Raw genomic sequence first — 24,957 nt, 5'->3', positions numbered from 1 at the left:
AAAGGCTCAATAATAGTAAAGATATGTTTACACTATAACACTATAAAATTCATTGAAAAACAATATAGATATCACGAGAAAGCTGCAACCCGAAATTTTTCCTATAGTTCCAGCAACTACCTCCCTATCTATGAAGGCGGGCTTCTATTAAGAAGAAAGAAAGTTGCTGGTAGGGATTTACAACAAAGTTCCAACTTATACAAAGCTTATTCGTTTTAAATTCTTCCTCCTGATTTTTAACCTATATGTTATCCAATTTCCTCGATAGCGAGGCTTTCAGAAAAATGTGAAATCATAAGTACCCAGAGCAAATACAATTTCAAAAACAAACGACACAATCCCATTGAACAATGCTTCAATTTTGGATAAACAAGGGATTAGTAGTTTTGCCAATTCTTTCTTTTCTACCTATGAAGCTAGGCTTCAGTTAGGTAGACGAAATTATCCTCTATGTATGAAGCGAGGCTTCAATTACATAAAGTAACCTGGTCCCGGTGAATTCCTCTGCATAGACTGAATAATGTTGGCTCTTGCCGCCGTATTTATACCTGCTGGGGATGATCGCTCAAAGCATGACTTATTTTCATTTGCTGATTAGAATGATCACTAATCACTGAGACGAATATTATATTATATGATATAAAACGTTATTTGAAAATACGGTATACCAAACGTATATTATAAAGTACCGTAAACTAAAATACATTTGTCGCAATATTAAACAATTAACATAATAGTAAAGTTACACTTAAAAATTTCAGCAAACGATAATCTTTTAAAAAAACTAAGCTTAGTTTAAAACGCAAAACGTTACCACTACCCACGCCTCCGTTTTACATGCGCCCCGCATGAACATACAAAATATTTGTTTTTATTAAACTGCCTCTAACAAATAGATTTAGCATGCACACTTTCCGAATGCCCTGTATCTTGAGATTCCCTTACTTTATGTATTCTTCTACAGTGCTGTCTTATATAAGATTTTCTTTCTAAAAATTCATTCCACAAAAATGACAAATCACGCGGTTACAACCAATCGGACCTTTACAATTTATTTTCATCTTTTTACCATTGGCTGTTAACTGATTATTCTGAACATCTATAACAATATTTCTTGCCGTCATAAAATCTAATCCTAATATTGCATCTCCCTCTATATCAGAAACTATAAAGGGATTTGTCGAAATTTCATCATTCAATTGAACATCTAAATGTGTTCTTCCTTTTATCTCTAAAGGTGTTCCAGATGCATTTACAATATTTGTTTCAAACGGTTTCAAATTTACTGGAAACTGACATCTATCCCTAAAACTTGAAGAAATCATTGAAAGTGTTGCACCAGTATGAATTAAACAATTAGCTTTGATGCCATTTATTGTAGCTTCAACAAATAACCCTGAACCACACAAATTAGACGAATTTTAACAATCTTTTCTCTAACATATTAATTTTTTCGTTTTGATTTCGTAATGAATTGTCGACAATTGTTATTTTATTTATGACCCTTCCTGACCACACTCATAAAAATTCAAATACTTTGGTTTTGACCCATATAAGGTAATGTTCTTGAATACGTTTTATTATTTTGATTTTCGCTGGCAATATCTGAGTTTCTTTTATCAAAAAGTTTTAAAAAAATTATTTTGGCTACGTTCGAAACATTGATAGCATATTTTTCATTTGCCTCTACTAATTTTATCAGGCTACTAAACTTGTCATCTTCACTTTTCAGGAAACTCATATGATAAATTTTAACTGTTCTCATATAGCCAGGAGTTTCATGGGTATTTTTGTTTCAGCTCTGTTGAAAGCCTCAAGCTCAACAGCGTGTCGTACTCTTCATTCAAGCTAGTGAGACGAGCTTGTTTAATTCTAAGCCTCATATCTGCGTTGACCAAAGAATCTATAAATTGTTCTTTCGCTAAAGTTTTCTTTCACATCTAATGGTGCTGAAGGGTATGCTAAATTTAGTCAAAACGTCTTATGTCCCTGCCCCATCTCAGATAAAGATTCTGTAGCTTTTTTGGTCTTCTTTTCGTAGTTGAGCTCTATATAATCAGTTTTGATTGGGTGGTGAAAACCTTTCTTCTAAATCTAATACAAGTTCAAGCATAATTTGGTGATTTAGCTTGTCAGATTGCTAAATACACCTTGAGCTTGACCTCTTAATGAAACAGATAAATAAAGACCTTTTTCTTTGTTTGTCCATTGATTAATTTCTGAACATGTCTCAAAATGCGCTTTATAATCTATCCATGAGCTAGTTCCATCATACGTAGCTGGCTTCATCATAACACTTCGTTTTGAATTTGAGTTTATAGGGTCACGTTTTATTTCTGTTGAATTTGAAGTATCCATTTGTATGTTGCTGTGTAAGGACTCTGTTTTATTTGCTGGTTGTGATTTTCTCTTTCGAAAAGTAACAAATCGATCTCTCGGAATAATTTTAAATCAGAGCCACAAGGAGATTCCGTAAACCTTAAAAAGTTTGTTTTTCAGCTAATGGGGTTAAGACACTTTCTATTTTAAAACGGGCTTTTTATCTGGGGTCGGTGGTAAAAACGTCGCCTTCTTTCTGATAGAGGGTGTTGCCATATTGTCTTGTTAAAAATTAGGTGTTGACATTTTGTTTGTCTTCATAGTTTGAGTCATATTGTTTTTTGAAAATTAACTGCATACCGTCAATCTTGTCTTTCAAGTATTGATATTTCATTTTGCAATTTCAAAGCTTCATTTTGGCTGCTGCAAATCTCTGAGTTTTTCGTGTAACAAAATAAGCTCATTGCTATTACTAAAATCTTTACTCTCAGCCATTTTTAACAAATATCTATTTAATATGTGGGGATAACAGATAATGGTGTTTTTATCTATGTAATCCACCGCTGCCACCAATTTTTGTAAACGTGTACCGAGCGGATGTACAACGAATACTATAATAAATTTTTTCTTTGGGCCCTGCCGTTTGATCAGATTACAAATGATTATGAAATTATCATATATCATAAACAATCAGCTTGAATTACACTCCGAAATACACTATTAAATTCTCAAAAGGGCTCAATATAGTAAAGATGATGTTTACAAAATAACACTATAAAATTATTGAAAACTATATTATATCACGCTGCAACCCGATAATTTCTATAGTCCAGCAACTACCTTTCCCTATCTATGAAGCGAGGCTTCTATTTTAGATAGAAAGATAATTGCTGGTAGGGATTTACAACAAAGTTCCAACTATACAAAGCTATTCGTTTTAAATCTATCACCTCTGGATTTTTAATACCTATATGTTACCAATTTCCTGATAAGCGAGGCTTTCAGAAAAATTTGGGGAGATCTATAAGTAACCAGAGTCAATTACAATTTCACAACTAAACTAGAATCGACACTTATATCCATGAAGCTATGCTTCAATTGGGATAAACAAGGGTAAAGTAGTTTGCCAATTCTTCTTTTTGCTACCGTATGAAGCTAGGCTTCAGTTAGTGTAAGACGAAATTATCCTCTATGTATGAACGAGGCTTTAATTTACATAAAGTAACCTGTCCCCGGTGAATTCCTCTGCAGACTGGAATAATGTGGATCTGCCGCCGTATTATACCTGCTGGGATGGATCGCTCAAGCATGACTTATTTTCATATTGTGAAGAATGATCACTATCACTGAGACGAAATTATATTATATATAATAAAACGTATTAATTGAAAATTACGATACCAAACCGTATATTATAAAGTACCGTAAACTAAAATAACATTTCGCAAATATAAACAATTACAATAATAGTAAGTTACACTAAAATCAATTTCAAAGCAAACGATAACTTTAAAAACTACTTGAGTAAAACGTCAAAAACGTTACAGAAAGTACCGAGTTAAAATAGAAAAAAGAAGACAGTAAGTTGAAAAAAAAGAATTTATTTCATTTTAAGGAAAATAGAATTCTTTAGACAAAATAATCTTTAATTTGTTTCATTTTGTCGCTTATTTTGCAATTTCAATATTTGCTTTAATTCTATAAAAAAAAACAAGAATAAAGATCAACAAGGCAAAGGCAACGTTCACAGGACGCGGCCCCCGACACACTCAAAAAATCCTAGAGCGGACATAAGGATGAAAGGAGTGGGACATGTAATGTGAAATAATATCAACTAAAAAAGGGCCCATAGGGAATTAAAGGGATAAGGGTGTAAGGGTGAAAAGGGGAGGGGGGGTTAAAAATGGTGAGGGGGGTTTTTAGAAAATACTTACCGTCAACGACAAATCCAACAAGACAGACATCACAAAACATGTAAACAAGTAACAAAACAGACATGAAAAACACGTGAAGGAACACAAACGGGTACCGCCTTGGAACGGTCAGTGGTAGTAAAACCACTGGGGAGTTTAAACCGATTTTAGGCGCGCCAAACTCTTAGCCCCAATATGTTCCTGAATGACATTAAAGTGTAAATAAAAATAATCCCCGCCAATTGAAATTCTAACAATGGTCATGGTTACATTAGACGAAATAAATAAAACACATACAAAATAATGTAAATATGTAGAAAAGGGTACAGCCTAATGACCATTACCAAAGTAATTCCTTAAATTCGACAGTACTAAACAATATGATATGTTGGCTTCAATGGTATGTTGATGTTTCTATTATTTAATAATTTTCAGAAAATAAGGATTCTCCTTGCTGATCTAGACACTTTAGCCAGGCTTGCTGAACGACGGAGAAAATGGTCGGTTTGCATAAATATAGATGGAGATATAAACAAAGTGTACACTTTTTTAAGAGTTATTGGCTTCATACAAGAGGATCTTATCAGCCAGCCAGGACGTAAAAGTGGAATATGGAGAGCGGCAAGATGCTATCTTCAGTTGGTATGTACAAGTCTTAAGTTGCAGGAGGTATAAGACTGAATTTTGCCAAAGTAATAAAGAAAGAATAAGAATATGATTTAAATAATTGACTTATCGTCTTTTGCTAAAGACATCGCATACATGAGGTGGTGATACATGTTTCTTAGTTTTGAAAAAAATAAAATACAGCAATTTAATAATATTTTAAGTGTTTCATTTGTTACTATTACATGCGATTACGATTAAAATTAACTAATTTTTCATCTGTCGATATTTTTCGAATGTTATATCATTTCAATTAACATTATCTTGCCTTACAAAACAAAATTATATATCTAGAATACTTTTCCAATGAAATTAATTTATTCTCCTCCTGTAAAGTGAATTGGTCTACAATGGGCACATTTTCCACAAATATTGATACAAACTATAGAAATAATTCATTTTGATATACATAATTCTGATAAAATATTGCTACAATAGAAAAATGTGAATTAAATGTCGAGGTTTACGTATAAACATTTCTATGATGTAAAATGACCTTTTCTCTAGAAAAGTTAATTATCACGTACCTCACTCTTGCCATCAACATCCATATATGTATGTAGTTCATGCTTTGTTGATGTATGTGATACAAAATAATATCGGCATAATTATTTATTGTATAACAGACCTTCAATTATAGACCATTTCATTTTAAATGATAAGATTTTTGACAAATAGAGAATTTGGCTGGGAAGGATTTTAGACATTTTAATGATGATATTATAGTTTTTGATATACCATAAAATGTTACCCTTTGAATTGCTTTCAATACGTTTTTCATATAATATTAATAAAAATTAATATAAAGAAGCATATACATGCTAAAAATAAAAGGTTATATACAATCTATATATCTTGAATTGTTGCAGAACTTACACCAGGAGGTTAGGAAATTATGTAGCACAAGTAAGTGTCTTATCTATATACTTTGTAGTGCTTTGTCCTCGAAAAATATTATTTTACACGTTTAGGGGGTATAAAGGAGTCGGCTTGTAGGTCCGTTGGTCTGTCCACTTTGTGGTTTCAGGACAATAACTAGAGTTTGGAATAAGATATTGTAATAAATTGGTTTATAGAAAGCTTATTTAAAAACCCCGGTTGTGTATGACTTTGGACTCCCTGACAACAAGGTCACTGTAACTAAAAATGAAACAATGGTTTCCAGACAATAACTAGAAATGGGAATGAGATACACGTTTTATGATCAAGCTTGATATAAAGCAATGATCTTTTGTGGACACCCTGGTTTGAATTGCTTTTGGACCCCCTGGGATCAAGGTCAATGTTTCTAAAGTAGAAAAATGGTTATCAGACAATAACTGGAGTTAGGAAAGAAATGTTGGAATCAAACTTGGTATCTAGCAAGCTTATATTTAGACCTCACATGTGATTGCTTTTGTCGACCCGAGGTCAAGGTAAATGTCCTGTCACTAAACATAGAAAAATGGTTTCCGGACGATAACTAGAGTTAGGAATGAGCTATTGTAATAAAACTTGGCATAAAGCATGCTTATGAAGACACCTAGCTTAGGATTGTTGTTTGATCTCTTAAAGGATTCAAGGGCGGGATCAATGTAATAAAAACTAGAAAAATGTTTTCTTGAAGATAGGCAATTGTTTGTTCTAATTTGGACAAATAAATGAATCATTTTTTAGTCCCCTACCTGTTTAACGTTAGGGGACTTTAGGTTAAACCTCCGTCCGTCCGTCTGTCCGTCCGTCTGTCTGTCAGTCCGTCCACAAAACTGGATCCGCGATAACTAAAAAAGTACTAAAAATATTTTTATGAAACTTGATATATGGATAGATGACAGTATGGAGATTATGCACGTTTGATTTTTTTCTTCCTATGTTGAAAATTCGGGTTGCTATGGCAACAAATAGACTGAAAATATGGCAAATTTAGCATATAAACTGGATCCAGTGATAACGTAAAAAGGACTGAAAATATTTTTAAGAAACTTAAAACATGGGTAGATGGCAGTCTGGGGATTATGCACAAACCCCCTTTTTTATTTTTTACTCCCAACTTCTTTATTCCTTTTAGGATTTACTTCAAACTCCCACATCATAATAGTATAACAAGGTTTATAAATCTAGAATCCATATTTCCAGAATTATCTTCTCATTAAACTTTGAATTTTTGTTATTAATTCTTTAATTTTCTTATTTCTTCATGGATTTACTTCGAATTTAAAATAAACATTCATTATCAACACCTATATATATATATATTTTAATTTTCATCTTTGTTTCTATACATGATAATGGTATATTTAAAAATTATTCATTTTTTTTACTTTTCTTCTTTGTTTCTATAAATAGTATCATCGTGTATGACAATGTTCATAAATCTAGCATCTTTATTTCAAGAGTTATCTCCTCTGTTATATTTAGGTAACAGGGATGTTAAAAAAATAACTTTAGAGTCTCCTTCAGTCTGTCTGTCTGTCCATAAAAACTGTTTCCTGAGATCACTTTTAAAGATTTTTTCAAACAAATTTACTTAAAATAGAGAAAAGTTGAAACATTTGTTATACTTATTCATCCTGAGAAAATTGGACCTTTTGATTATCTCTTGTATAAGCATAATTTCCTTACTTGGCAGGGAAACTAACACATTACTATGATATAGACAAACTTAGAATTCAAAAAATTTAAGTTCATTGATGTCATTCATTCATTCAATGGTATAATTAAATGGCCAATGGCCCTTCAGAATGTTGCTGGAGTTCTAACCGGTAGGGGACTTATGGATGGCTTGCAATACTATGATAATTGCTTGTTTTAAGTTAAGGTTGCTGGTGAGAGTTTGAATCGCCTTTAGTGATCGCTCTAGTTTGTATATTCTACAGCTGAAAAATACTACAAGGAAGAAATCACCCCACCTAATAATAGATATTAAAGTGTTAAGTGACAAAATTAAACAAATTCATTTATAAATATTTTTAGAAGATACATATTTTTTATACATGTATAAAAATTCTAGGTATTTTTTTTATCATTTAGAAAAGATAATTTTGTATGATTATTCATTCTTGCAGTTTTGCAGCACGTTTGTGATTATGACGACTCCGAAGCTTTGGAAATTTGGGCTAGATCACTGTACAACACAGGCGATTACGACCTTGCTTTACAGAAAAACCAGCTAGCTCTGAAGTACTGCTCGGTAGGAAGAACATTTACATATTTTTCTTAAAAACGCAATGTTATATTAAATATATAATGTAATATTAACCTGACAAATAGCAGTGTATTCAAAAATTCAAAAAGTCAAAGACGTTACAAATTTGATGTGTGAAACTTATTTTATCTTCAAATTAAAAAAATACTTTTTAGCTCGACTATCCGATTCCTTGTTAACTTTTCTGCAATAAAATTTATTTTAATAGAACTCCTTATAAGTTCTTCATTTACTTCGAAATTTAAAAATGTGTTTTTTATTATTATTACTATCATCTCATGTCGCAATGTATTTACCACAAGCACCCATATTTCTAGAATCAACTCCCTTTTAAACTTAATAATTCCTTTTAAGTTTGAAATATTTTACTGTAACTTTTTTAATTATTCCCCGCCAAATGGCGACGGGGGATATCAAAATAGTCTCCGTCCGTCCTTCCGTCCGTCCGACATTTTTTCCCGTACATATCTCAAAAAGTATTTGAGGTATCAACTTGAAACTTCATAGGTGGATAGATTTCATTGAGGAAGAGTGCAGTACACAAGAATTATTACTCTATCACGCATAATTTTTCACTTATTATTGCCCTCTGTTATTTTTTTCCAGAGTTTAACTCAAAAGGTATTTGAGCTATCAACATGAAACTTCATAGGTGGATATATCTCACTCAGGAAGTGTGCAGTGCGCAAAAATGATAACTCTACCTTTCATAATTTTTTAGTTATATTTTTATTTCAGATTTATGTTCCTTGTATAAAATTCCTTGAAATTTATGAAATGTTACCATAGCCTCTTATTTTAAGATATTTACTTCATTTTCTTATCACACACACACACACACACACACACACACACGCACGCACGCACGCACGCACGCACGCACGCACACACACACACACCGTCATTTATACTTTTATCATGTATGACAAGGTTCATTAAATTCATTTTCTTATCACACATGCACAAACATACACACAAACTCACACACACACTAACTCACACGCACACCCACGCGCACACACGTGCGCGCACACACACACACACACACACATTTATACTTGTATCATGTAAGACAAGGTTCGTAACTCAACACCTATAATTCAAGATTGATATCTCCTTTGAATTTCGCTTGGATAGTTTATGCTCCCGGATTATTAAATCGGAGGGAATTTCATTTTGTATGACTATTTTTATTGACTTTTTATTGCTTTTCACAAAATTCTGATCTTAATGTTGAAGTTCTTCCACCTACAACCTCAAAATATTAAGTTCTTGCATCCTGACGAGCTGTAACAACCTGAACCATTTAGAGGTCATGGTGTCAACTATCAAGGCCTTCATGACCCATCTTTAACTTGGTCATAAAATTTATAAAATCGCTTCAATCTATATCAAAATTTGTGACCATTCAAAAAGTGTATGCGTGCGCGCGTGAGTGTGTGTGTTTGAGTGAATTTCTCGTGAAAAACTACCAGTCCGATTTCAAACAAACTTTTCAGGATTGTTCCTTGGATAATGGACTTCCAAATTTTATCAAAGATTTTGATTCCATGCAGAAATCTGGTTGCCATTGCAACCATAGGAATTATAAGAAAAAACATATTTTTGTTAAGACACACAAGACCTAGAGGAAAGATATTTTGCACAAGACATCATCTGATGGACCTCTACCAAGATTGTTCAAATTATAGCCATTCAATCAAAATTGGCCACACTCTTGGGGTAATGTGTTTCTTTATATGTATAAAGTAAAAAATTAAAAACCTTTTCTTCAAAACTAAAAGGGCTAGAACTCTAATATTTAGCATGAATCATTGTCTGGTGAAGCTTTATTTATATGTGTGTAGGAAAATAAACTTCGTCTACTTTACTATGGAGGCTTTAGCTTAGATATTTGGTATGAAACATGGTTTGGTGGACCTCTCCAAAAGTTTGTTCAAATTATTGCCCACAGGTAAAAATTGGCGCCGCCACAGAGGAACATAGATTTTCTTTATATGCATATAGTCAAAAAAAATCTTAAATTATTTTCTTAAAGTGACATTATGCTCATATTTTCATAGTTAAGTTGAGCGGAATTGACTTTTTATTTCAAAAGATTGACTGTTAAAATGGTGTTTGACTAACAGTTGATATTGGAAAATGTTCAAGATAAAATATAAATCTGCCTAATATATAAAAAGACTGCCCCACTCTTTCTATAAACTGAGCGTTATGGGTTAATTCTTATAGATGTTTGCAGAGATTTTATTTGGATTTGTGCATTACTTATTGTTTATGGGAAGTAAATTATAAAATTAAAAGGAATTATGGCAGAATGAAACCTTATTTTGAAATTAACCTGTTCACTCACTATATACCCTTGGATGGGCATAATGTCACTTTAAACTACAAAAAGTAAAGCTTAGTTTTTTTACATGTTGAAGTGGAAGTTTACAAAATGTGTTCAAATAAAAGCCATTGTCATTGATTTTCCTTATATGTTTTAGTAAAAACTAAAAAGTCATTGACTTTCCATAGCAACCTCTGACATCCATTGCATCCAGTGACTTTCCAAAGCAACCATTGATATTTTTTTCACAAATAGGTAATCCTTAATTGATAAGATAATTTTTAAGAAAAATAAAGGTAACTGTATTTCAAAGTCTAATACAGCTATGTCATACCGAAAAATACCAAAATATTCATCAAGTGAGAATACTTTATTTTGAATCAATTATTATACTATGGCCTTTGTATCTGAACACTTGACACATTTGGACATTATCTATCATTTGAAATATTCACAAGACACTGCTGCATTATGGCAAAGTTCATTTGTATAGAAACAAAAACTATTTCTGTTCATACTATTTATTGGGGTATTAATGCGGTGGCATAGCATTGTTTACAAATGAAATCTTGTTTTTGTGCCACCGCAGCATCTGCATAGTTCCTGGGTGAAGGGCTTCGAAATTTGTTCAAAGAATTTGATTCCCTGCAGAAATCTTGTTGTCATGGCAACCAAAAATGAATTATAAGAAACAAATAGAAATAAATCTTCTTGTAAAGACCCACAAGGCCTAGAGCAAAGATATTTTGCATAAGGCATTGTCTGGTAGACCTCTACAAAGATTGTTCAAATTATAACTCTGGGGCCAAAATTGGCCCCGCCCCTTGGGTGAAGTAAAAACGTTAAGATCTTCTTCTCTGAATTGATAAAGTCTAGAGTTAAGATATTTTGCTTGAATCATTGTGTAGTAGACCTCTACCAAGATTGTTCAAATTGTGCCCGGCCCCGGGAGTCATTGATTACGTACATACAGCAAAAATCTTTTAGAGTTCAAGGCCCAAAGTTTTGATAATTGGTATATGATATTATCTATAGGTACTTTACCAAATTTGTTCAAATTTCGCCCCTAGTGTGAAAATTGCCCTGCCAGAGGAGTAATAGGTTTTCCTAATTATGTATTTAGTAAAGGCTTAAAAAATTCTTCTCTGAATTAACAAAGGCTAGAGGTAAGATGTTTGGCATGAAACATTGTGTAGTGGGACCAAGATTGTTCAAATTATAGCCCTGTGGTCAGAATTGACCGCGCCCGGAGGTGTAATTGGTTTTCAATATGTACATTTAGTAAAAATTAAATAAAAAACACTTCCTGTCCGAAGGTTCAAAGCTTAGAGCTTTGAAATTTAATATATACTATCATATATAGGTTCTCTACAAAAGTTGTTCAAATGTTGCCCTTTGTGACAAAATTGGCTCTGCCTCTGGTGTCAAAGTCTTTGTTTATGTGTATACAGTCTAAAAAAAACTTTTAATAAAAAAGATTTTTAACTGAATTGACTAAGGCTAGAGGTTAGATATTCATGAAACATGGTGTACCATGATTGTTCAATTTATAACCATGGGGTCAAAATTGACCCCATCCCGAGGGTCATTGATTTTCATTATGCACATACAGTAAAACAGAAACTAAAACATATGTTTTCTGAATAGGAGAAAGTTAGAGCTTAGATATTTGACATGAACATTGTCTGGTGGACCTGTATCAAAATCTGGGGGTCAGAATTTTGCCCTACCCAAGGAGACACAGTGACTTATTTTTTTTTGTCCTTTGATTTCAAGACATGAAATAAATTTCGACCATTAGACACATCTGCACATCGTCTTTCATTTGAAATGCTGAAATATAACACTGACCCCCAAAGTCACTAGCCACTACTGCATTATAGCAAAGTTCAATTGTATAGAAACACAAAAATGTCTACTTCTGTTTTTACTATTGACTAAATAATTAAGTGCTGTATTAATGCGGTGGCATAGGATTTTTTCACAAAATAAGTATTGTTCTCTTTAGGACAGGTGATCAAGATTTATTCATTTTGGAGTGACGGGATGGCCGAGTGATTAACGCGTCGGAGTAGTTACCTAAGGATTGCTATCCTTGTGGGTTCAAACACTGTCAGGGTTCTTTGAGCTCACAAGAACTTTACACAAAGTGCTCAATAATGTTTGGTTTTAGGAACGGATTCAAGAGTGTGTCTATAAGTTATAAGCTGCCAACACAGTCGAACTAAAATAAATTATGTATTAACCAAGATTTATTAACGTATGTATTTATCAGTTGTTTTTCTCACATTTTTTATGTGCATTTGCTATTTTTAGAATAAAAGTGATCAGAAAAGACTTTATTCTTTCGAAGCCGTGTTAGCCAAAAAGTTAGAAGAATCTTCTGTTCCACAAATTTGTCCAGATGAGTCTTGGCTAAAAGAAACAAATGCAATTTGTCCAGTGAGTATTGTCGTTTTGTCTTCTTAAACTTCAATATTCTAATAAAAATATTTCAAAACGACTCGACTATTATTATGTGATAAAGTATTAAATATTTGTTCAAGTGTGCGTGCGTGCGTGCGCGCGAGTGCTTGTGTGTGTGTGTGCGTGTGCGCGTGTGCGTGTGTGTGTGTGTGCGCGCGCGCGTGTGTGCGTGTGTGTGTTTATTTTTAATAGTTTATAACTTAAAGGTATGTTTTTGATCTTTTAAGAATGCGATTGTTAGAAGGAAACTTGCAACCCCAGGGATAGTGAAAAGGAGAAAAAAAAGACGTAAGCTTTTTATTTCGATTGTGAATGTCATGATAAATTGGCGATACATCAATTTCAGACTTGATAATATAATTGAACTTTGATACTTACTCATAAAGATCAAAATAATGTATTGCAATCTTTCGAACAATCACTTTCAAATCTTTAACATGTTTATGTTAATAATGAGATATCTTTGAAGTGGTAAACACTTATGCTATTGGGGATATCAATTATTTTAGGAAAAGCGATTGGTCGATCTGGAAGTACTACACCGATGTCAAGATTGCAGTCACTAGAAGGAAAGAAAGAAACAAGTTTATCGTCATCCACATCGTTAAGAGACACCGAAAATGCTACAATTTCAACGGCAACATTTCAGCTTAAGAGCAAAAATAAATTTTATGAAAGGCTCCGAAATGTAAGTGGTTGCAGTGCAGCGACTTCGACAAACGATACATCTGATTACGAAACAGAAACGTCTTACGACTACAGTGTATCAGATAGTGATCCCGACGATGATGAAAGTGTAAATTATTATTTACATTCAAGAAATGAAAGTCCAGATCAGAATTTGATTTCAGAGCAAGACGCTGTGATAGACAACATGCAAGAGCAAATGTCATTTTACGAACAAAGTTGCAGATTCTACCAGAAAAAAGACGAAGTATCTGAAAGGCTTGGTAGAGCAGAGTGTGAAGAGACTCTTCTTAAGACAGGAATAACTCTGAATATGTCGTACTTGCATAAGTTTGAAGACCAAACTCCAAATATTCTAAAACAAGAATGTTTTTATACAGAATTTCTTGACAAAGCTAAACTTCAAGAATTGATGTTAAAAAATCCGAAGAAGTACATCAGATGTACCATACAGATAGAAGGATGCCACGAAGCATTTTGTTGTCCGGTCGATTCACATGATTCTATAAGCATAATTGAAATATCAGGTCGATCAAAAATTGGACAAGCTTTTAATGAAGATGAAGTTATTGTTGAAATTCTTGACGATCATGTTTCCAGAGAGAAGCGATACGGGAAAGTAATTGGTATATGGAATAGACAAAGACACGACAACACAAAGCATCCAGTTTTTATCTGCACCTTAGACGATATGGAAAGTCATCTTGTTCGACCTATGTGTAAAACTATTCCAAAGATACATGTTTTAAATATAGAGATAAAGCAAAAATACAAAGATGAAAAAGACAGAAGAAACAAAGTTGAAATATACGAATATGATGAAAAGGCCGGCATATTATGCAATCCCAAAATATTTGAAGTTAATCCAGCGGAGCAAGGCTCTGTTATTTTTCTAGTAGCTTTTATCAAATGGGGTGCTCGACATATTTACCCAAAAGGGGCAATCATTAAACGACTGCCAAGTGGGAGTAGCGTCGCAACTGGCCTAATGATTCTTAACCTACAACATGAGGTGCCAACTCTTTACAAAAAGGAAACAGTGGAACAAGTATTAAGTATAGTTAAGAGAACGGGAGAAGAACCACCAGTACATATGTTACATGATAGAGTAAATCTAACTAATTTGAATACATTTACCATTGATCCTCCTGGTTCTAAAGATCTGGACGATGCACTCAGCATTGAAATAATTGAAGGCGGTTACAAAGTAGGCGTCCATATTGCAGATGTTGCTGTATTTATTCCCAGGGACTCACCTTTAGACGAAGAAGCGCAAAACAGAGCTACAACATTTTATTCAGGCATACGAAAACCTAGAAATATGATCCCAGAACCGTTAAGTTCAAATATTTGCAGTCTCCTCGAAGATAAATTAAGATTGACAATATCTGTCTTTTTTTACATCGGAATAAATGGACGACTTCTATGTATGGAAGGCAACAATGTAGAAATTGTAAAATCATACATAAAATCTAAAAAGCAACTGACTTATGGACAAGCACAAGAATTGATATATGCTTCGCCAGATGATAGAAATGACATACTGACAAATCATATCAAGTGTCTTTCTAAAATTGCACATGCAATTCGTAAAAAAAGGTTGGGAAATGCCATGTTTGCTTTAGATGATGATTGGGAAGAAATCGATCAGGACTTGCAGGAGGAAACACAACAAGCTCATTATTTGATAGAAGAATTTATGATAATGACCAATAAGAAAGTAGCAGAAAGACTGTTGATGACTTACAGGGATTGTGTTCCTCTGTGCTGTCAGCCACCACCATCAAAAGAAAGCCTTGATGCATTTTTTAAAAGAAATGACCAATACTTAGACATTCTTGTAAGATTCCAAGACAAACAATTTGGACCAAAACGGTCAAGCGTTAATGATTGCCGGAATAATCAAACTTCTCATAGGGTTATGCTGTTAAAGTCAATTTGGGAAGAAATGGTTAAATCTCCAAAAATTGCAGCTGCTAAATTAATAAGAACAGACGACATACACCCTTTGCAACTTGTGATTTATCAGCATTGGTTGTCAATCCAAGAACGTGCAGGGTATAGATGTTCCGGCAGCCTTGTCAACAAAGAAGATTTTACACACTTTAGTCTAAACATGTTTGCCTATACCCATTTTACATCTCCAATAAGCAGATACAATGATTTGATCGTACAACGCCTTGTCCATGCTGCAGTATTTCAGGAGATAAGATCTCCTTACGAAAAAGAAGAAATCGACAACATTTGCAAGCATATAAATTCCGTTGCGGAACGTGCGAAAGCATATGAGAAAGGATGTAAATTATTACAACAAGCAATGGATTACAAGACAAATCCAGAGATGATTAACTGCTATGTTGATGAAGTAACTGAAAGAGGGGTGATGCTTTGCTCTCCTTTTTTGAAGTATATAGCAAGAAACTCTAGAGAACTAACTTTCAATCATCTAGACATGGTAGCCAAGCCTGAAGTTTTAGAGGACCTTAATACTCACTGTAATATGGTACAAGCAATATGGAGAAAAAGACTGTATGACTTTTATGTTCGTCCTAACTATCCATCTGATAGAGAAAATGAATTAAAGTTGAATCCTTACAAAGAAGTTGTCTTCCTCCCACTGTGTCAATGGGCAGAAATGTTAAAAAGCACCATGGAGGGTCATAAGGAAGATCTTTCCCGGGCAGTTAGAAATGCGAATGTAGTATACCATGAAGAAGGGCTGGATGATGTTTCGACGGAATGCTTTGATCCATTGAATATTCAACCCAGCACACGATTTTCTATGACATTTTCCCGTGGGCAACAACTGAAGATTCAGATGTCTGGTTCTCAAAACAAAGGTATGATTGCCCCAAAACCTATGCTTTACGATATGACAAACAATGTTAAACTCTGTTTGCAGCATATAGAGGATCCAGTCTTTCACCTTTACAGATACGCGACACGTGGGACATGTGATCAGTATAAGTCGGTTAAAGTGTATTTAGAGAGATGGCTACCATTGATGTTGATGGAATCTGCTACTAGTGTTGTAAAGAATGAAGAATCTTGCAACATCAATAATGTACAAATCAAATTTTCTGGAGATAGGAAAGGCAAATTTGCTCTTGGCTTAGCGGAATGTGAGGTCAGAAATATAGAATTATCAGGATTAGTTTCTGACGACGATGATGACGAGGAATTTGAAAACAACGGGACAAAATCCTATGATTGGCTCTGCCTTAAAACAACATTACCAGCAAGAAACACTGTCTTTAGCAAAAAATCACATGATTTCAAGCCGTTGGAATCCGTTTGGGTTGGACATGCAGAAGTTACAAGAGTAAAAAGGAAAAAAAAGAAGAGAAACGCTGGAAAGATCACTGTTTCTTTTACTTTGCACGAACGTGCACCTGAATTGCCACCTGACTTGCCCCTAGATCACCAACGTTTCAGTGTTGAAATTTTAAGGAAATCAGAAGTAGATAGGTTTGTTGCTTAACATTACAATACATGCTAGTAAAGCATTCCTCAGTAGACACGTTGATTTTATCTAATACACTATATAAACGACTTTTTGGTTCTAGAATCATTTCATTTAATGAAATCTGTTTAATATTGATGCTGTGTTGTCTTTTACACTTTGTTTAGCAATAACCTATCTCCAGTTATTCTTATTTATTTGACTAACATTTTAGAATGAACATTTATATTTTTGTCCATGATTGCTCAACTCGAAAACTTAATTTTACAGGAGAACTGAAACCTTTATTAAAATGCTTCCGTCTGTTCAAGATACACTTGCCGCAAAGATTGCACTCAACAAAAACATTCCAGATCTGGGTATGTTAGTTTTATTTATTTTTTGTAATAAAAATTCTCTTTCAAATGCTTTGAAATTATTATTATATTTCTTGAGGTTATGGTTACTACAATATCACTAATGCCGCTCTTTATAATCAACTAACACGCAATTCTGCTCTTACACGAGTTAATGGACTTGCTTTATGACAAAACCGGCTCGTTTATAATTATTACCAGTGCTCTTTATACTGTGTGGGCCAATATGTAACGCAATATAAAGTATATTTTCTTATTAACTTTGTGTTTTGTAAACTATGCTGCGCTTCAAATCACCTGCTTTCAAATGATACCAAAATCATTTGTGTAGTCATACGATTAAGGATCTTATTCACAATTACAATACCTTACACGAGGAACTTCATGTAAAATATGGCTATTAAACACTCAATTTACAGTGCTGCAATACGGGCTTACATAAAAGCTCGAGCAAAACTAGGAAAATCTGCTAGAAATGTTTATAATAATAATTGTAATAATTATGGCAACGATGGAGTATCTTATGCAACTGTCTAGGGGTAGATTAATGAATTAAAAAACGAATACGAGTCAGTTAAAGATGCCAGTAATAATGGTAGAAAACGCTCCATAGTAACTGCGAAAACATTTATTAATTCAAACTTGCTACAATTGGCCATAACTTTCTTATTTATGATCGTTTTGTCTTCACACTTGTGGGCAACAATCTTTGGGACAAGATATCGAAAAAGATTTAATTGAATATGACTTTGACTTTAATTTGACCTTGACACTTAAGGCAAATTATTGTGTTTATTTTTTGTGTTTTTTTTTTCAACAATCGGCAATAACTTTCATTATTTTTTATAATATATTTCAATAATTTGTTTTATTTATACTTGGTCAGAAACTCCTGTATGTTGAAGTAATCAAATATATTTTGACATTTTTTACATTGACCGTTGAGTCATGAAATTTACTTTTTAAATTGTCATAACTTTGCAATTTATTTAAAAATTTGATTTATACTTGGACAAAATAACGCATGTGAGGAAATCAACATTTTGAATTTCTCTGAAATGACACTGACCTATATTTCATTTTGACCGTCAAGAATACGTTTAAATTATCGTTACTTTATTTTTATTTGCAAATTTGATTCTTACTTTGACGAAAGAATATATGTGACAGAACTGGCATGTTGAATTATTCTAATATAACTTTGACCTTACTTTGTCATAAGTGTCAAGGTCAAATTATTGAAATTTGCGTGAATTGTCATAATATGCTACTTATACATGTATTATTATGGATTTATATCTATTTTGGACAAAGAGCACTGATGATGAAACTGACTTAATGATTAATTAAAATGTGACCTTAACCTCTAAATGACATTGACCGTCAAGCCAATATGAAGTTTGAATTTAATTGTTACATAAAATCATGTTTGTAGGAATACTCTTTACTAATGATGTATTTGAATTTAGAAATAAGAAAAAGTCGAATTTTACGCCACTTTGCAAGTGTAACACTAAGATTTAGACCACCAAAAATGTTCGTCGGTCATGCATTGCCAATCGATCGACAGTTGTCAAGAAAGATATGTACGTTACTTTTTTTATCAATACCCGTGGAACTGTTGTCCAATTTCCTGTTTCTAGAGGCTCTTCTGTTTCATCTATTAGTAAGTATTATCGTGTTAGGAAAACTTGAAAAACTTTTATGAAACGTCGGTTGTTTTTTTTCTGCATGACAATGCCCCTGTTCACACAGCAGCTTCTGTAATTGATTTTTTTTTTCGAGAAAAACGAGTGACTGTTCTTAAATATCTACCACATTTCCCTGTGACTTTTCAAGACCACTGAAAACAATCATCTTGCAGTTCATTGCCACAAGAATGAACTTTGATCGGCCATTTATCAGTAAATTAAATAAAAAGCTCCGAACGACAACGTTGGAACATTTATAATTTAGATTAAACGTCTGGAACTTTGTGACTATATAAGAGAAGATTATTTCGAAGGGTTGGAATAGAAAATTGTGTGATAGTTGCTCTTTCGTTAAATATATCGATCAAATTATATATTGACCATCCCTCGTATTCATGAAAATTTATTTGAAAATGTGAATCATAAGATATCGATGTTTTATCTTATTTGTAGATAAGGATCATAAACATATTGCAAGTCTTATTGAACGCGACCTGTACTACGAAGCTTGTAGTGATGACCCGACACGAAAACCTTTGCCCCAAAACAACAGGAAGCAACAGGAAGCGATAGATAGAGCTTTGATGTCACGCTTTTCTCTTATACAAGGACCACCTGGTAAATATACGCCATACATACATGTTAAATCTTCATTATGAAATGTTGCAAGTTCATACTCAACGAAATTAATAAGAATAATTAAAGAATAGTTTTTTTTCCTTAAATCTTGTATTTTACTGCTCATTGAAAGATCTTTTTCTGCTATGATTTTAAAATATGTCAATTTTTTCGTTTTGTAATTTAGGAACTGGCAAAACGTACACAGGAATCAAACTGGTATCTCTATTTAATAAAATCAATGACATTCAACATAAAGAGGGAAAACAAAGAAAACAAGTTCTTTTTTGTGGACCATCTAACAGATCAGTTGATCTTGTTGCAGGTATGTTCTGGTTGTTTGTCAGCCGAAATCAAGTTGAGATCATTTGTTAGTTTTCACCGGCTCTTTGACGTAGAATATTGAATGAAATAAGGAATGATTTTAAAAACCTTTATTGATAGATACTTATTTACTTGTATCTGTATCATATTCAAATTATATTCAACCTGCAATATTTCATTTTTCTAGAAATCAAGAGGTTTTGTAGATATTTAATTTACGTGTTAATGAAATCGAGCAAAATAACCAATAACCATTTCTATTGTTACTATTTTTTTTATAATTTACAGCAATACATAACAAAAAAGTAAGACGAAACAAAAATTCAAGCAATTAGCATACGACGATGTTTATTTTCATTTCTATACGTTAAATCTTAGTTTCTTACTTTTACCGATGCATTTTCTTATATTTGTTATCGAAGATGTACATGTGTTTAAGTAATCAAGTCCTTATTTAAGTTATATCCTATATTCTTTATAGAGTGGATGTACAATAGAATGGGTAATTATTGCCCAGACTTTGTCCGTGTTTATGGAAGGTCGATTGAAGCTTTGGACTTTCCTATCCCTGGTAGAACTTTTCTGTCAAAGAGGAGTACAAGAAATCAGAAAACATCACCTGTTTTATACCCAGTGGCCCTTCATCATTTAATTCGCCAAAAAGGAAAAAAATATGCAGAAGAGATAAACGCATATGATAAGCTTTTCAAGGCAAACAATTATATGCCGATGCCAGAAAAAGTTGCAGCGTATGTACGCATTGTCAGAGAAGCTTCAATTGATGAAATCAGGAAACATGATGTTATTCTTTGCACAACTGCTGTCGGGTCTAATCCAAAAGTGTTAAAAGCTTCAAATGTTCATCAGGTAATATAAAATTTTATTGCGATCGTAATTTAAAGTATCTTACTTTTTAAACACATTTGACTCCTAATTTATAGCAAGGGAGAAAATCATGAATGAAATTGATCGAGCTTACATACTAGATGCTGACAAAGTTTATTTCTTAATCAAATTGTTTTCCAGCAGTAGAAAGTGAATTTGACATGTTTGTACTTGACAAAGAGTTAAGTAGACATTTTACCTTATCCTTAGCTTTCAACGTTATTCAATGTCTACTTTCAAGGTTATTGTGGACGAAGCTGGTATGTGTCCAGAGCCACAGTGTTTGGTTCCAATAATAGCCACAAAAGCTGAACAGGTTGTGCTTATAGGGGACCACAAGCAACTGAGACCAATCATAATGTGCAGGGAGGCTGGTTTACTTGGGATGGAGATGTCTTTGTTTGAGCGTTATGCTGTAACAAATACAAAACATATCAACAATGTGAAGTTCACTATGTTGGAACAGCAGTATCGAATGGTAATCATTTTGAAGTTGTCATTTCTAATTATTCTGTTTGACTATTTCTCGATTAATTAATTGATTTGAATAAATATGCCAAGAAGGAAGCTTATACTAGTATTCAGCTTAACCGCTAATGTTGGTATTATTTTGATAAGTTTTGGATTATTTCTTCCTTTTGGATTTTATTTTTCCACTGTACTAATGAATCATTCGATAAATTGCAAAATTTTAATTACTTTGAAGGATAGTATGACTTTTAGACTTTTAAATTAACTTAGTTTAATTTCATATTAAAATACATAGTCTCAAAAATATTGTTTTAGACTGTGCATTGAAACTTTTTTGTTGTGCTGTGTTCCTTTTCGTACAGTTGCAGTAAAAGTATATTTTTCATAATAAAGAAAATAATTTGAAATTCAGACAATTACCTAACTGAAATGACTAAAATTGATATTGTTATATTCAGTTAAATAAGGTAATATGTCGATAATTGTCATATGTATTTTATGTTTTTTTATATTATATAGAACCCCCAGATCTGTCGTTTTCCATCAGCAAATTTTTACGACAACGCCCTGATAACAATGCCTGGTGCCTGGAGTAAAGGTAAAATTCGTATCTGGCCAAGGTGTGAAAACGAAACATACCCACACATATTTGTTCACGTTGAAGGGGAAGAAAGGGTGTTGACTGTGTCAACAGAAGAGGGAAATGAACAATCCAAGAGTAATATAGCTGAAATTGATGAAGTGGTAATGTTTATAATATTTTTAATTATTGATATTTGATACATACTTCTGATTGAAATTTTTTACGCAAGAAAAGATCTGCAAACTTTCATTGGAAAATTTATATTTATATATTCAAAAATGCATTCATATCTTAAGCTCACCTGAGCACAATAGGCCACATAAGCGCAAAGTGCACATGATGAACTAATGTGATCCCCGTCGTCCGTTGTCATCCTTTTGTAAAATATAGTTCTTCTGTGAAAGCTCAAGGCTAGAGCTTATATATTTGGCTTGAAACATCATCTTATCTATTTCTACCAAGAATGTTTAGTTAATGGGAGCCCTGTTCTGGGAACATTGGTTTTCCTTATATGTTTACATTAAAAATCTTCCTCTATGAAAGCAAAGATGTTAAAGCTTAGATATTTGTGATGAGCTATTGTCTATGTGATCTCTACAAAGAGTATTGAAATCATTGTGCTGAGGTAAAAATTGGCCCTATCTCAGGGAATTATTGATTTCCCTTTTATGTATTTAGTAATAAAATGAAATGGTCTTCTCTTAAACAATGTATCATAAGTCGTATCTTTTCTAAGATATGGATGTTAGTCATGACTAGAAAGTGACCTCTATAAATTTTGAAATCAGTCAGTCAAAGGCCGTGATCTTTTTCACTAAACCCTTGTCAAACTCAAAACTATGTAGAATCTTTAACATTTTCTTCCTTTGTTTTCTGATTTCAATCAGATGAATTTTATTTTGGTATCTGAAAGCATTATCCATCGTGAATTTGCTGTTTTCAGATTAAAGTATATTCCTACTTCACAAGAGAGCAACCAACACAGTCCGTCCAGATACTTTCCCAGTACAACGCACAAGTATCAGAAATAAAACGACGACTGAAAGAGGAAGGATATGTTGATGAGAATGTCAGTACGGTAGTTTCAAGTCAAGGTATACTCATAGACATGTTTTGTTTAACACCATAGCTAAAGCATGTTATAATCAGTATAAATCTTCAATATCTGAAAAAAAGTTGAGCACACAAGTAACGATTGTTTGTTATTTTAAATTTAAGTGTATATCATATATGTTTATTTTAAGATATATATAAATATATATTTAAAGGACATATCAGTTTGTGTATTTATTATAAAAAGTAAACGTGTACATTTATAAAATTCAGGTGTCTTATGCAGTTGTAAGATCTTTTGTATGTTAACTTTTGTTAACATTAATTAATTCTCTTTGATTTATCTATCCTTATATTTTAGGAGGGGAATGGGATTATGTGATTTTCAGTACAGTAAGATCTCTCCCTGAGTACAAGATAGAATCAAACCCTACATTAGGTTGGTGTAAACACAACCTTGGCTTTATCACTGACCAGAATCAGATAAACGTTGCACTAACTAGAGCCAGGAAGGGCCTAATTATCATAGGTAAACGTTATCATATTTACCATTTTAGCTCACCTGAGCACAGAGTGGTCAGAGGTGAGCTTTTGTAATGACAGTGTGTCCGTCGTTCGTCGTCCGTTGTTTTCCACAATTACATTTGGAATCATCTCCTCCTAAACCACAGGAAATAATTTGATGTAGTCCTCTACAAAATTTTATAAATGACCAAATGTGGTCCATAAGATGGTCACAGGAGGCATAAATAGACTTTAAAAATTAAAATTTCTTAGAAAATGCAGAACACAGAGCTTATATATTTGGGATGTTTTATAACCTTTTGGTCTTCTACAAAAATTATATTATTTATTTACCTAAGGTCAAAATTGGCATGGCCCTGAGAGTCACTTACAAAAGTCACAACAAAAGTTAAATAAATTATGCCCATGGGTCAAAAATTTCCCTGCCCTGATGGTCACTTAGTTTAATTAGAACAATACATGAACTTCTTTTTTGTGAAACTGCAATGCCATGAGCTTATATATTTGTCATTAAGCATTTTGTAGCAGTCATATTCAAATATTAAAACCATGTTCAGCTTGGATGAGTAATGAGAAACCAAATGCGACCTCATAGCTGACTTTCACATTGAAAAATTGAAATTCCGACATTCTAGAAATGTATCTCAGGTGAGCGATACAGGGCCATCATGTCTTAATTTTCTTAATGATAATTGAATCTTACATTGATTTTATGGTCAAAATTTCATCCCCAATGAAAAAAAATAAAATATTCGGTTGTTTTTCGAAAATTGGTTTAGGTGGATACCCGAAGTCAAAAATATATGTAAAAAACGGGGAAAAAAAAAACAGAAAAAAAAAAAGGCATTTTTACAGTTTAAAACCCTTAATAGCTTGTTGCATTTTAAAAAATTCAAAAGTTTGAAAATAAAATAAAATTTTTTTGGTATTTGGGAATTAATGTCTCTGTTTAATAAAACGTTTTTGGGTATTGATTAAATATTTTTTCCATGGGGAAAAAAAAACTTTTACCTTGTGACCAGTTTTTGGAGGAAGCTTATACGCCCACACGAAAAATCGGAAACCCGCGTGAAAAAACCCCAAAATAAATTTCCCACCCCGTTGTCCCCCACAGACTTCAGAGATGGGGAACAAGTTAGAAAGTGAGGGGGTTTAAACGGTGACACCAATGTACATCAAAGGGGGAGGCAACCTCTTACACCCGGCGTCTTTGATGATTGCAAGAATTCAGGGGAAAACGCCACGCCGTTTATCATTGAAAATTTGTTAGAACGATCAATTGCTAGAAATGTGCTGATATTTATTTTTCTTGTTTGGATGTTTTTACTTATTGGGCATATTCTATTTGTTTGCCATGTTATGAAAAATGAAATATTTCTCAAAAATTAATTTCATATTTGTTTTTAATATAAAAGAATGTT

General features: G+C 33.0%; 1 protein-coding gene across 1 annotated transcript in view; it reads left to right on the top strand.

Moving 5' to 3' along the window:
* LOC132734172 (helicase with zinc finger domain 2-like) overlaps positions 1 to 24,240 on the top strand; it is a 38,540-nt gene extending 14,300 nt beyond the window's left edge. Inside the window, exons 9-22 of the mRNA XM_060720883.1 lie at positions 4,668 to 4,874; positions 5,768 to 5,804; positions 7,943 to 8,067; positions 12,731 to 12,856; positions 13,108 to 13,168; positions 13,390 to 17,035; positions 17,301 to 17,389; positions 19,531 to 19,695; positions 19,883 to 20,020; positions 20,501 to 20,886; positions 21,146 to 21,382; positions 21,895 to 22,119; positions 22,902 to 23,052; positions 23,373 to 24,240. Of these exons, the coding sequence (XP_060576866.1) occupies positions 4,668 to 4,874; positions 5,768 to 5,804; positions 7,943 to 8,067; positions 12,731 to 12,856; positions 13,108 to 13,168; positions 13,390 to 17,035; positions 17,301 to 17,389; positions 19,531 to 19,695; positions 19,883 to 20,020; positions 20,501 to 20,886; positions 21,146 to 21,382; positions 21,895 to 22,119; positions 22,902 to 23,052; positions 23,373 to 23,608 (5,829 nt within the window). The 3' untranslated portion in view covers positions 23,609 to 24,240. The remainder of the gene's footprint in view (positions 1 to 4,667; positions 4,875 to 5,767; positions 5,805 to 7,942; positions 8,068 to 12,730; positions 12,857 to 13,107; positions 13,169 to 13,389; positions 17,036 to 17,300; positions 17,390 to 19,530; positions 19,696 to 19,882; positions 20,021 to 20,500; positions 20,887 to 21,145; positions 21,383 to 21,894; positions 22,120 to 22,901; positions 23,053 to 23,372) is intronic.
* The last annotated feature ends 717 nt before the right edge of the window (positions 24,241 to 24,957 follow it).

This window comes from Ruditapes philippinarum, unplaced genomic scaffold (genome assembly GCF_026571515.1).
Source record: "Ruditapes philippinarum isolate M1 unplaced genomic scaffold, ASM2657151v2 ctg8325_1_1_1_1, whole genome shotgun sequence".
In the NCBI taxonomy this organism is placed as follows: Eukaryota; Metazoa; Mollusca; class Bivalvia; order Venerida; family Veneridae; genus Ruditapes; species Ruditapes philippinarum.
This window is presented reverse-complemented; position numbering and strand designations above follow the sequence as displayed.